Source organism: Manduca sexta, chromosome 18, assembly GCF_014839805.1.
Source record: "Manduca sexta isolate Smith_Timp_Sample1 chromosome 18, JHU_Msex_v1.0, whole genome shotgun sequence".
NCBI classification, from domain to species: Eukaryota; Metazoa; Arthropoda; class Insecta; order Lepidoptera; family Sphingidae; genus Manduca; species Manduca sexta.
The window spans coordinates 13824279-13839667 of record NC_051132.1 but is presented as its reverse complement, the minus strand read 5'-3'; the positions used below and the strand labels follow the sequence as shown (position 1 = coordinate 13839667).

Here is a 15389-nt window from a genome sequence, read left to right as displayed (position 1 = left end):
TCTAGTCGGTCAGTCTATTGTATGATTGTAAATATAGTTATAGAGACTGGCCTAAGAAATATTTTTTAAAAAATATTTCACCAACTGTTGTAGAAAGAGACAAAACAAAAATGCGGGCAATTCCTGTATTTTTTCTTGCCTGAACTTGCCGAAAACTGCTTTGACACTATCAACAGATTAAATGATATAACATGATTTTGCTCGCTATTCCGCTCGCATAAAAAATCTTTCCCAGGATTTAAATCACTCAAATAGCTCAGGGATAATGTAGCTTTCTATAGTGAAATAATTGAATTTGTACATTACTAGCTAACACGCTAAACAAAAACTTTATCTCTTTGATAGTAATATAGATATTTATACAAATACTACTTGTAACAAACTTTCCACGTTCGAAAGTGAAACTCGAAATTAAACTCCCTAACGGGGAATCGAACCGGATTCCCGATTCGTGATGCCACCGCAGGTATTTCAATAAACACTCTCCCCCGGCTGTCAGTTGGCGCCAAATTAAATGGGGTCGCCTTTGTCAAGCTCCACTCACTATTTAAATCGCCATGTTTGCAAACTTCTGTTGGATTGTTTTTAATGTAGTGTTTTCTGGAACGAAGTTAGTGTGTTAGTTTTAAAAAATATATATTGGGTTTTAATTTGTTTGCGGTTTACTTCGTGTCATTCTTATTATATAAGGTGAAAATATATTTATTAGGAATCGGTTCTTATTCACTAGTTTAAACTAATAACTCTATTTATTTAGATGTAGGTAGATGTGATGAGTAAGATTAAGTAATTTGCTGAAGAAATAAAACCACAATAACTTTAATTTGTTTTTTAATAATTTCTTCTATAAATCGCTACGTTCTAAACAAAGGTGTGACAGAATTCTGAAATTAAAATCGAAATCATAACAAAATATTCGGGTTAATATACAATCAACACTTATTTATCCAGTATTTTGTTTATGTTTTATTGTCTTTGCTTTTTGTTTTTGGCATTCAATCTTAATTTCAGTCTAATGTCACTCTCAAGGACTAAGGTATTGGTCACACTGTAAGTGTAAAACCGCGACGTTCGTCAAGTTTTCTCTGACATTACAATCAACAATAATGAAGAGTCTGTATTTACATTTTTTAGTAGTAACCCATTGAAATTTTTCATATTTAATGACCTCGAAATACATGCTTTCTTTTAATCATTGGCTTTAAACACAAACAGTGTGCCCAATATTTCATTTGATTCATATTAAAACTAAAATTCGCTTTCAAATACTGAATTACTATATACATCAACGTACAAACTGTATTGGATATCATGATTTATTGTAATATTTTATTTGATTGTAAGGAATATTAATTAGAAGGTATCCAAATCATGTACAAAAAAATACGCTTTAGTTTTTTGTGAGTTGCTCTTTATTTGACAGCGCTTTTTAACTCTTGGTCTCTCGTGGCTCGCCGGCGAGCCAAGACAGCTACATGACATTTGCGTGTGTCACGGGATTATAACCTTATATACTACATAATAAGGTTATTTTTCCGTTACACGCGTAGCTGTCAATGTTTGGCGGCAAACATTCAGCTACCTGTACATATTTGAAAATAAAATTTTGACAAGTCATGACGGGTTAAACATCAATATGAATGCTTACTTACATATTCCGATTGCTTGGCTGGACGACTACCGTTCCTCCACACTACAAGAGATGATATTCTTGCAAATAACACGTAAGGAAGTGACCGCTTTACATATAACTTAGAAACCCTAATAGAATATTTTTGTGTGCATAATATAATATTAAATTGTAAATTGATATCAATCAGAGGGAAAAAAATATCATTCACATTACGAGCAGAAAAAGGTAATGTTAGAAAAAGCCATTTCTTTCTCATCTTTTAAGTAATCAATGCATCCAACGCCAGCCGTCCAGTCAAAACAAATAATACTGCTACATTGCACAATAAATAACTTATTCCTAATTTGTTACCATTAACAATTATTTACAAGAAAAAAGCTTTTTACAAATCGTGTGGGACGTAATTTGACTAACACTGAAGTTCGCGAAAATATCGTAATTTTGTGACTCTAGAAGATCAAATGTTACACGAAGCGCGTTCACTAGCAACATTTGCACATGTTTAGCAACGTTGGACAACTTGTAAGTTATATTACTATACAAATCATGTTTGTGTGCGCCAGTAGCGCTGTTCAAGTTGCCAAACATGTTGAGCGTCACATAATATTGTGTCTAGTGCCTAGTGAATGCGTTGGTTTAAAAATAAATACATAAATTTCAATTTCGTTTCAACAAATCTGATCTCATTTTCAAAATTAATTTACTAAGCTGTTCAAGAAAACGTGAAAAAAATTGCATGTTATTTCAATACACTAACTTTGTGACGTCACGAAACCTAGAAGTCCATACTGTTACACTGTCTTATTATTAATGAAATGCAACTAACACCTATTCTGCAACTCCCTCTCTCTCTCCCTGGCCTTCATCTCCAGTTCCTCCTCTTCTTTAGTAAGGGGTATGGTGCTGTGGTTGTAGAGCCCCTGCGCCATGAGCTGCAGCGCGAGCGGGTTGCGCTGGCCGGACGCCTTCTTGATCTTGGCGCGCTTGTTCTGGAACCAGATCTTGATCTGCGCCTCCGCCAGCCCCAGCTCCGCCGCCAGCGCCTGCCGCCGCCGCTCCGTCAGGTAACGGTTCTCAGCGAACTCATGCTATGAGAAAAATTTAAGAGTTAGTTACAGAAAATCAAACCCTAGATTAATGAAAATAGATTTTAAATTCAAACTACCACCTAGCATTAACACTTGGTACCACCTTTACTAATTTCTGGAGGACGATACATCTCATCGCATTTACAAAATATGCATCAATAATGCCAGCACATTGCTTTATCATCTTAAAGGTTGACCTTGGTCACATCAAGGCCTTATTTGTGCCATGTAACGTGCCGTAACGTTTTACAAGAATCCCTCTCGCCCCCAAATTCGGTTACGTAATACTTGAACGGCCCCTATATTAGTAGTCCAAACTCCTCACCTTTAGCCTCGCAAGCTGTGGCCCAGAGAAGGCAGTCCGCGGTCGCTTCTCGTCCGTGGGCGTGCCGTCCCCGGGAGGTTTCTTCGGCCTCCGCGTCCGTGGACCTGTACAGAGAAGCCGTGTACTGCCTTCCACCTGGTCAGGTTAAGGTCATAAGCAGGTTAGAAGACTTTATTTTTTTTTAATATTTTTAATACCTATTTCGTTCGGTTAATAAATATTCGGTTTTGGAATATTCATTATTACTAACCAAATTATTTTGGATAAGGTTATTTTTAAGTTGCGTAAGTACTGGCTGTGGGATAATCGTACGTCATCCGACAAACCTAAAGACTGTATACATATAACTATTATATTTATACAAGTACATCAAAGTTTAAAGTTTCATTGGTTCATATTGATTTTTATTATTGCAAGGCCTTACCACGAATTCGAATTCTCGTCTCAATATATTCAGCTTAAACCGGTGATAAATTAGATTCAATAAATAGACGGAATGAAGATTTTGGGATGAATGGTTGTTCTAATAGTATTTTTTATGAAGATCCTCTAGAAATTTCTAATTGGGAATATTTAGCACCTGACGATGCATATCCCGGGACTCACAAACCGCAGGGTATTATTATGTCCTAATTTTTATTTTGGGCTATTGGCAGCGTACAAGAATTGTCGTCTAACTTCAAGGTTGAATTCTACGGTCCGACAACTAACTTTCCAATCCTGAAACGCATATAGACAACCTCAACAAAATATAGGTGCATTAGCAAAACCTATACCTATCTCCTCAAGGAATCTGCGAATCCTTTCAAAACTAAGAGTGTCATTATTTTGCAGAAAAGACAATTTGTTGTATTCAACAAATATATAGCCCCCGCTATAATAGGTAATTCCTACCAGTTGTATCGCGTAATTAGTCTCTAAATCCAGAAAGATAAGCCTGCATAATTTTGGCCACTATTGAGAGAGATCCCGTCCGTTCAGCTTTTCTTTGTACTATACTGCAGTTATTATTACTTTTTATATTATCAAGGCCAGCAGCATCAACGGTGCTTTTGGTCTTGCTTAATGGTAATGCAGATGAGATGGAATTTGATTCGGGATTAGAGTGTCATGAGAAAGGCCTATACCCAGCAGTGGGATCATATGCTTTGTGGAGGGCAGGAGATCACTCAACATCAGGTAACCCACCAGCTTGTTTTACCCACAAAATTATTTGCGGTGGCAAAATAAGAAAATCTATGTTATTTCTAAAGACAATTGAAATTACCTCTTAGAATATAGTTTTACGAACATGTCAAAACTATTTCAGTTCGTGTCTATCTATATATATAAAAATCAATTGCTGTTCGTTAGTCTCGCTAAAACTCGAGAACGGCTGAACGGATTTATCTTATCTTGGTCTTGAATTATTCGTGGAGGTCTAGGAAAGGTTTAAAAGGTGAGAAAAATTCGAATAATTGCCGGGAAAATCCTCAAAACAGCATTTTTCTATTTCCCATACAAACGTTTTCTAAATAAAATGGAGAGTCAATTTGTAATTTATTACCGCTGCATAAAGTTCAAATTCGCGTGCGCGTTGGAGGATCTAATATCGCGTTCTGAAACTCAACAAAAGTGAGTGAATCGCGAATGCGACAAAATTGCATAGTCTCAAAATACATAGTACATAAATAGTGGTCGGCTTCGAGAAACTCAATTTTAGCTAACTTCAGTTGTTAATATAATATATAACTCAAAGGTGACTGACAGTGATATATCAAGGAACAGCCCAAACCATTGGACGGATCGGGCTAAGACTTTACATGCATAAAGCTACTATGACGTAGGCATCCCCTAAGAAAGGATTTTGATAAATTCTACCCTTAAGGGGATAAAATAGGGGATGAAAGTTTGTATAAATGTTCTTAGATTTTCGACTGATTGAACTGAAATTATAGATTGGGGATAAAATTAGTTTGAACCTATAAGTACCGGGAAAATATGTAGCAAGACTTTTATCAAACAGTGGAATTTTATCCTGGAAAACACCTTCACGCGGGCGAAGCCGCGAGCAAAAGCTAGTCATTGATAAAATTTAAGAATTGATTAAAATATTGAACAATATTAGAGACTCGATTTTTATTTGTTTCTATAGTTGATTAAACTATCTTAAAAATAAATTAAAAATTCAATGCAACATGATAAACTAGAAGATAAATGTGAGCCCAATATACATTATTTAGTTAACAAATTCCAATAGGTATAATTTTTATCACACACGTATAACTATATTAAAATACTGTGAACATTTTGAAACTAAACAAACACAAAACAAAATATGCACAAACATAAAACCAAAATCAACACGATTATTGAAACAAACACAAAATACGAACACAAACAAATCCAAAACGAGCACAATAATCATAGCAAAATACACAAAATAAATACACAAACAAAAACAAAATAATACACAACTTAAAATCTTCGCCGTCGCCGTCCCCGATACAAGCGAACGATGCAATATCTTAACCAATTCACACTCACGTTCTAAATCAAACGCGAACATTACTACGCATAAAATTGGTCAAAATATTTCACCAGTCGCCTGTCGGGCTGTCTGTCTGCCTGTGGAAGGTTAGTCGTTCTGCTATTTTACCTAATTTCATGTAATTTTGACGTCGGTTTGAGGGTAAATGCAATTTCACCTTGTTGACGAACACACATTCTCTATGAAATCTATACGTTCAATTGGATCAGTCAAGATTGTTTAGAGTTTTGATTAACCTTTCAATACACATTGCAATTACTGTGTTGTTTAAACTAAATCATTTCTTAGAGTAAGTGCGAACAATAGCCTCAATACGTTATACTAACTACAAATACAAATTAGAAATAGAAAAATACATAAAAAATACACAAACAAAAATAAAACAAATATATCATAATGTGATAAGTTAACACATACATTAAAAATGACTATTTAATGGGACGAATTTTTATATGTGATCACTCAAGCCATTTTTATATACACATAGGTTTATTGATTCGATCATCTATACGGTGTACGTAGTTTCAATTCTAATATATACGAAACCAAATTAAAAACACACAATTCCATGCAAAGTATTAGTCATAACATCATGCTGCATTGATTTTTTTGTATATAAAAATATCAACAATTTAAATATGTTTAACTTATTACGCGTAGGACATTTACAACATTGTACTTTTTTCCTTCTTATAAATATCCATGTTCTTGCAAAGGTCTACTTTTTTATTATAGCTCGTCTGTATGAACCTACACTGCACTCAATTCACATATACTAAGGTAGACACTCCCAAAAGAAGCTAGAATTTTGTCGGTCAACTTTAATAGACTAGCCGAATACGACTTAAGGCCTTCGCCTTTAATCTGGGTAACTAAACAAGTATTGGCAAGTAAAGAATTTAAATTCACGTCTAGTTAGTGATTAGTTCTCGCAGTTGAAAGAAAAATGTAAAAATAATCAATAATCATGGATATTTCGGCCTTTAAAATTAAATATGACGAAATTTTAAAGGCAGAAATATCCATGATTATTAATTATTTTTACATTTTTCTTTCAACTGCGAGAACTAATCACTAACTAGACGTGAATTTAAATTCTTTACTTGCCAATACTTGTTTAGTTACCCAGATTAAAGCCGAAACAAAATGTATGAAAATGGACCTTGAGGTATCGCCTTAATAAAACAAGCTCTTAAGGCTTGTATGTAAAAACAGTTCATCGCTTAACCTGAGTTATATATTTTCAATCATATTCTTCATATGCAACAGACTACATATGCCATTTGCACTCGTTGAGGTACACGAAACACATTACCTATTCATAGCCAAAGTGCTTGAACATAAAACATGAAGAAAAATAATAAAATTGGATTCATCTCACGTATTCGCCGTGAGCAGCTGCCGTACTTACTTCTACCTATAACAAAAGAAAAAAACAATTAGAAACAATACAAAATCATACAACTTATTCTAAAAAACAACACTTTTTTGCTAAAAACAGGACCTGCATAGCAACTATTTAAAATAAACAAGACATAAAATTAATCAACCACAATAAGGATATCGACTATTGGTCATTTAAATAACTGTAATAAATGAAGTAATAAATTTAGCAAAAAAATACCAACTAAATATGGAAATGATTCCGTGTAAGATAAAGATAGCATGATTGATTAATGACGTCACACTGCAATTTGATTTAATAAGTCTCCACATGACCGTTCTATATTCAAATAAATTTACAACGCTTATACAGCATTATAATCTACCACAAAGCCAGTGCTGCGCGTCCAAGTTTCTTAATAGAAAGAAAGAAATAGGAAAAGTAAGAGAGCGTTTGAGATCTCAGAAATCTCACTCACTATACGAAACATAACTGGTAAGTACATAATTTGGTTTCCATTGAGGTAGTAATAATCCCGGTCAAGCCAATAAAATGCATTGCGGTTATCATAACAAAATGTCTGAACAAGCCTCTATGGCGATTTTTCACCGTGTGTAAGGTTACCATCCAGTTTTTTCTTTTATATACGAGACGGCAAAGTGACCACTGCACCTGATGGTAAGTGGAGGGGAGTCCAATAGAATATCAATTGACGAGAGATTACCCGATAGTCGACATAATTATGCCGGCCTATTGTAACCGGATATACTCAGGTGATCCCGGAACGCGACACACTTACGTGGGCCACTATGGCGAGTTCATCACCTTGTGTACGGTCGCTATCCGGGCGGGTAAAAAATATATCCTACTACCAGCAAAGCAATTCCAGTTGGCATGGCAATAATATCAGATTTCTTTTCATAGTAATATGAGTAGATTTATAAAATAAAGACTGTAAGATAATCATTACGCCGGTCGGAAGACCGGTAGCTTCAGAAACTTGAGACCTACGTTTTATTAGACATAATAATCATGTGAGTTTTGCAAACAAGTATCGAATCCGCAGTTAATAATCGATAACAATCCTTATTCCAAATATATTATGTGCGATTTTTTCTTGTAATATTTACCTACTTGGGATTTTAAATTTATGTTTGATAAGGTAATATGGCCCAAATAATATAGGACGTTGAATGAAGAACCAGTTGGCATTACCTCTTCTGTGTACCCCTATAAAAATAATGGTGTAATAATAAATAACTTATAGTATAGAGTAGAGATATACCCATTTTGTTATTCAAATTTCTTTATCAAGCTACTGTAGACCAGCCTTACCAGTGACTATCCCACATATAAAAAGGTTTAAACAAACAATATTTATCCGTTTCAACAAAGTATTTGTGTTAAAGTCGGTCTGTACGGGCCTGCGCCCGCGCAGCGACCACCCACAGCACCTCTAATTAAGACATTATACCATAATTATACGATTTTATCGTCCGTCGGTCCGTTTACGCTACCCGGTGTAGTACAAGCCGCTGGTTATTCATACTCGCGTTGTTTTCAGTATATGCTTAAAAAATTAAGACCTACTCTATGTTTATGTATTAGTAGTGTTAAAAACCCTGATAATTTATTTTCAGTCATATATTCATGGCTGTTTTTTGGAGGGGAAAGCAGAGAAGCTAGCGACGCGCAAATCATATTTTTAGGGATATTCAAATCCGATTAATTCATGTGTGTATTTTCAAAAATATATAGTTCTCAGCAATGAATTCTAAGTATCTTTCTCGGCTTAAATATTTTATTTCTAACATTATGATCTAAGAGGTTTAGCCTCAAAGACAAGTTCAAATCCCGTCGGCTTGTTAAAATGACTGCTATATGCCAACTTTAGATATTATAAAGGAATCCCAAACCGACTTTTTAGGCAAATAGATAGGCTATTCATGAGTATTATTAAATTATATTCAAGTTTAATTCCCTTTCTCTTGGTAAAGATTATCACAACTATAAAGCTGCAGGCAAAGATATTATAGAGTCGCCACTTCCAACAACAATTAATATTTAAGGAGTTAAACATTAACTATCTTGATGAATAACGAAGTTATTATTTGTCACTTATAAAAGACAAAAGAAATTAACGTGATCATAAAATATTTTACGCCTATTTCTGTATTATAATGTTCAGGTTAAAGAATTAATTATTTTAATATACTTGTCAACTCAATCACGGGCAGTGTTATAAATTAAAAAATATATATTCAATTATATTTTATTCGTTTTTTAAATTAATTCATTCCTATTCTATCCACATTCAAATTTCGAACTATCAACTAGTTTCGCCGAAACCCATTCAAAATACTTGAGAACGAATACCAAAAATACAGATCGGTTATAAAGACCATAAACAACATTTTTACTTCTAATTAATGTTTCGGTAACGAATCGTGTTGGTTGTCGAGACTCAATAATGGTGATGTCTTTATTACAATGCTTCGTTGGTGGCGCGGCGATGGAAACTATACTGGTTGATTTAGTCCATGTATAAAGAAATAAGAAAGTTTAATTTCCATGCTAATCAAATTGATTCGTTTTATTGTAATGATAGCCATTTTTAAATACGTTAAAAGGTAACTAATACACTGAAACTAATAGTAAGTATTTACGGCGTAGTTTAAATGTCCCGAGATCTATGGAGTCCTTTGGCTGTCACCAGAATTAATTAAACTGGTATTTAAATTGAAAAGGAAGTGCAAATAATAACTAACCTTTTAATTTGAATATAGAAAAAATAACCATGTTCTATATTTAAATAAATAAAAATAAAAGAATGTCGAACTCGGAATCATGTTTAACAATTTCCAACATTGATTTTCATATTCTTAGATCTTATCAACTTTTATCAACTAAGTAAATATCTAGATTTATCTAAATTATCGATTCCGAAATCTCACTATCTTGTTAAATAAATAAATTATTCATTTTACAGACGTAATCTGAGATTCTCCCTCCATTTTAATAATATTTATATACTGTCACGTAAGTATGTATTATAAATGTTAATTGTTCACTTTGTTTAAATTGCGCTAGATTAATTTAAGTCAATGCGTGACGCAGTGATATCTGGGATGTCCAACCATGACCCAATGATATTTAAATTTGAGTAGTGGCATAAGGTGATACAAACTTTTTATAAGTATTCGGTTAGCAATATTTTTCGCGCATTGCAAACCTCTTTTCTGGTTGATCATGTCCAGTAAAATTTTTGTTAAACAAATACTCACAAAAAGTTACCTAACATGGAAAATGAATTTAAGAGCCTGCAGTTCTCGGTCTACTATATTATTGAATTCGTGAAGAAGCACCTAAGTAAACCAGCGTGATTATATCGAATGGCATAAATAACTATCTGTCGCCATTATCACTATGTGTCTTCGGAGTAAATAAAAAAAAATACTTATGTCGTTACACACCGAAGATAATTAACCGAATCCGAGGTTTTGTTTCTTACTATATTTTAACGTAAGGAAGAAACAACCTTCATCTGGTAGGCATATTCAACAATAATTAAGCAATTCTCATAACTTTGTTTATCATCCGCGCCGTCCGTGTGCCACAACTTAAAGTTTCCTTCCAAAACTTGCATATGCTAATTTTATGACCGCGCATAAGTTATAAATCGTTTTTTGTGGTACATTTATAGCTTTATTACCCAGTTTATGTCGATAAATGAGCGGCCATGTTCGTTTTTTGACAGCTCGTATAGTTTATATATTAATTTGACCATCGATGTGTGAAAATGGAGTTAAATTGCTCATTTTGTGTTATCTAATCGTCTTGTTGCTGCGTGTTCGGATTGTCTGTGTTCTATTCTATGTCCGGAATTATTTTTCTCTCTTTAATGTACGGAGCCCACGAGCAAGGTTTATTAGGTGGTTTTTTACATGACTGACTGACTAACTTGACGGCCTCGGTGACTTAGTTGTAATGGTACATGGTACAAGTACGACTACCGCTTTGAGGTCCTAGGTTCGAATCCCGGGGGGCCAACATAATTGTGACTGCATTATTCCATCTTAAAAATTACTCAGTCGCAGCTCGGAGTCCGGAAGTTGGTGGTGTGATACCCCCGTGCCTCGGAAAGCACGTAAAGCCGTTGGTCCTGCGCCTGGTCTCTCTCCGGTAATGTCGGCTTGCCGTCTCACCGAACTATGAGAGTGAAGGAACAGAGAGTGCCCCTGTGTATTGCGCACACACTTGTGCACTATAATATCTCCTGCGTACCTGGCTGATCTCCGCTAAGATTTGCTGCCGTGGTCGAAATTCGGCTAGGAGGAGGCTTTGGTTTTTTATATCAGTCGATGATTGTATCAGGAATAATTGTGCCAAGTGTTATGATCGCTAATCTTACAGCCGATTATAGATGTTTTGAATCAATTCACCTCAGAGTCAGTGAAAGTCGAGTCGTGTACAATTATTAACTAAAAAGTGTGTAACCGTCACGTTTCAACGCCATTTTTGTGTTCCGATTGAACTGTGAAATGGTCACAAAAAATACTATTTTGTGTTTTTACCATAGCAAAGATAGATGCAGAACGACAGGTGCTAAAACCTATTTAAATGTAAAAGAAAATTTCATTTTATGAAAAGTTTACAGATACTTCTTTCCTAAAATGAATCAGTAATATGATCAGATATTACGCAATAAATAAACTCGAGCGCTTCGGTAGCGTAGTCGCATGGCGTATGCGATACGACTGCTGCCATGAGGTCCAACGTTCGATGCCCGGACCGGATAGTGATATTTTTTATTGACTCGGATTTTATAATTTTATCCGATAAATGGATATAAGCTCGCCTCTTGTTACATGGCACGCAACATGACTTGATATGTGGGTGCGTTACTTTGCCTACCCCTGATAAATGGGGCGATGGCGTGATGATAAGTAAAAAATTAAATTAATCTTACTTGTGAACCTTTAAGAAAAAAAAATATCATTAATTAGTAGGGTAATTTGGTAACACCAAGAAATATTTACAAATTAATTTGTCTAAATTTAATGAACCCATTACCCAAGTTCTCATTTCTCTGCTAACTCTACATACATGCTAGAGAGATTTTCATTAAATATTTTATTAGAGTAATTACTACCTATAATATTTTCAATTCTCTTACTGAGTTCTAACTCTATAAATATCTGTTCTTCTTCTCTTTATATTGTAGCTTTATTTATGTCATCTTTTGAATCCTATTACAACTGAATTCCTCTAAAATCTCTGACCAACTCAATGGGGGGAGCAGTTACTAAGTTGGGAACGCGGCGAGTACCGGGGTACTCAATATGACTACGGAATAGCCCTCATCCATCCTAATCCTCAAATTGTTTTTATAGCTTCGTGGCGCAACAATCCTTCTGGCAGATTGTCAAAGGTTGTCATCACTTACCATCACAACGGAACGACAAGTAACACCTGATCAGAAGCAGTCGGATACAGGATCGACGAACGTTATGGCGATTGCCATTTCGCATTGCATACACAAAAAGCTCAACTGCATCGACATCTCTGCCTACCTCTTTACAGACACGCGTACTTTGTCCATCAGCTTTTGCCTGCAACTTCGCTTATATTTCTGACAAATATTAAAAAAATACCCTTAATATTAAATTTTATCAAAATCGGTTCAGTAACGCAGTGTAGCGTAAGCGTGACATTTGCAATGTTATTATAGAACCCGCAGTCGAAAGTGTCACAATGACGCGAACCAAGGTACGAGCTTCCCAAGGCAAGTCTAAATACGTCCAGAATTAGGTATATGGAAGTGTACCGCCTAATTTGTACTGTGTACCAACAGATGGTTGGAGTGCGCGGCCCACGGGTGGTCGGGCCACCCAACACGCGCCAGAGCCGTGGAGACGACGCGGTCGTACAAACATTTTGATTTTGTTTCGACTATGGATGCAGAGATGTGCGTTTGTTAGCTTGTTACTGGCAACTGGTATCTGCAAGCTTAACTTTTTTTAGATTAAATATCTGAATTAAAGCTTTAGGTTATCTTTTGACAGGTAATTTTTGGCACCCACAAACAACACCCATGTCCAGAAAAACATGGTTGTAAAATATCATGAGAAACAAAGTTTTTTTTGCCAAACTCTCTCTTTTTAACAACGTCATTGAAGGAACTTTGTCATATACTCACTCTGACGCAGGAGCTGACAAAAGACTATAAAACTCACTTACCTACATATTTATCAATTCTATAGATTACAACAATTAATCCTGGCATAGGAAAATAACTATTAGATACTAAACGTGATGTTAATTACAATGTAGTCAAAATATAAAACTCTCCAGTCACATACACGCCTTCGAAGGATCTCCAGAATAGTATCCGTCTATGTTACTGACACCACAGCCACTCCGAAACGCGTTTCATTGGAACAAGCCACTATAGAAGAGTTCTCACCATGATCTCTATTCAGTCAACAAATTATATCTAGTCCCTTCTCACTAGCAGAACAAACTCCTAGCAGACATCATATCACAGTCAATGGTACATTGATGCTTCAAACAGCACCTCTCTACTGCTTCAAATACAGAGCATTACTATTCTCAGTCCCGGAAGCTGCACGGTAGCAACATTTCAATAATATTTATATATTTAACAATAACAATACACTCCATGCATTTCTGTTCTCACATCGCTTGCGCTTGTCACCAAAACATTTGAGCCACGGCCGAGTCGAGACGTCTCACAATATCCATTCCAATTTGCATCTTGTACCTATTGTTTTAAAATCCATTTTCACGCAACGTCACTCTTTCTCTCACTGTAACGGAATTTGGTTAAGGGCAAAGCAACTCTATTTTTATATCGTTAAGATTTAGTGTCGTTTGTCGTTTATTTTTAAACGCAATGCGGTGCAGTCAGCTTTTATACGCGAATTAAAGTGGATCTTCAAGGATCGTTCTTTAGTGGATAAGTAGGGATTATAAACACTTTATTTGATCTCCCATTTTAATGTTAATAAAACTCATACTCGTTCTTCATTGGTTTATCAAGCAACTGTCTAACCTTTGAGTCTTATTCCAAACGAGACACTATGGTGTGCCATCATACTCAAGGTTCAGCTGCTCCTATATCCTGGAGACTAATGGACATTTTCAAAGACCCCAAACAAGGTTTAAAGTTCTATGTCGAAAATATGCTCTCATTCCTGGCTTCCAGAAATTGCATTGAAAAACGTAACAAAATAGGTATCACTTAAACTAAAATCTAATACACAACATTCAGTGTATTCCTTTATTATATTAGAAGGGCATAATGTACCTTACAGCAAGAATAATAAGGTCCATTGTAGCATACCACTCAAGACGCAATAGTCGTCAGAATTATGCAAGCTCGACTGACTTGTATATTCTTTTAAACTGATACAAACTGTATTAATTCTTGACTATTAGATTTGCCACACGCAACGCAAAAATCGATATGCATCGTTTGGCCTTCAAATATAAAGTATACATACTATTTATTACATATTATATCTCTTTGAGGAGGTCGCCAGGTCAATTCTAATATCAAGACTTTTCACAAATTGGACGAGGCGTGCTAGAAGTGATCCATATGTAGCTGAGTAAAGTGCAGCGTGACTGTCAATTATATGCACAATTTATTTATGCTTCATTACAATATATTACGACATATAAAAAAATCACGCCTGTGTCTCCGAAGGGGTAGGCAGGCAACCAGAACACCTAATTCTGGTCTATGTGTTAGTCGGTGTGGGGCGAGCCTATCACCATGTCGGACACAAGATCCAGACTTCAAGCAGAAATACCCAATATCACTTAGCCCGACCCGGGATTTATACCAAGGACCTCAGAGGATCATGACTCCAATACCCCCTCTCCCCTGGATCCGCCCTCGCCTAAAGATCTTTCAAGTAAATTTACACCATTTCTATAAAAAAAGTCCTTTTCTGCCTTCTATCAAACAAGGAAATGAATCAGAAAACGTCTAAATATCAGTATCCATAAATATGCACAAACGAGTCGCATTTACGACTGCATCATAATCTAGATCAAGAACTAGCTCCAATAAAATCTATAACCATCGACAAATATTTGTTTATTCTCTATGGTTGTAAAATTTATAGCATTTTATTACAACTGTTTCCTGCCTTTTGAACGTGCGCACGGTCAAACCACAAACATGTTTAACTAATATTATTGTGTGTTTGTTCGTTTTGCGAATTCACAAAGGACAGAATTGAGCTGTAGGTTATTTTTAATGCACTCTGGATCGCCAGTATGAGCATTTTATTAAATCAATTTAACTATACTACCATACCATATAGCATACCATATAGCCTTGTTGGGTGTGGAAAGGACTGCTGTGACTAAAGTCCACAAGTTCAAATCTCAAGAGC

General features: G+C 35.4%; 1 protein-coding gene across 2 annotated transcripts in view; it reads right to left on the bottom strand.

Annotated features, from left to right (window-relative positions):
* Nucleotides 1-814: 814 nt before the first annotated feature.
* The window catches only part of LOC115448621 (homeobox protein invected), a 57858-nt gene continuing 43283 nt past the window's right edge, over nt 815-15389 (bottom strand). For both annotated transcript variants that reach the window (XM_030176105.2, XM_037440179.1), the window contains exons 4-6: nt 6988-6993; nt 3047-3150; nt 815-2721 (exon numbers count right to left, since the gene is read on the bottom strand). In XM_030176105.2, the coding sequence (XP_030031965.1) occupies nt 2455-2721; nt 3047-3150; nt 6988-6993 (377 nt within the window). In that variant the 3' untranslated portion in view covers nt 815-2454. The remainder of the gene's footprint in view (nt 2722-3046; nt 3151-6987; nt 6994-15389) is intronic.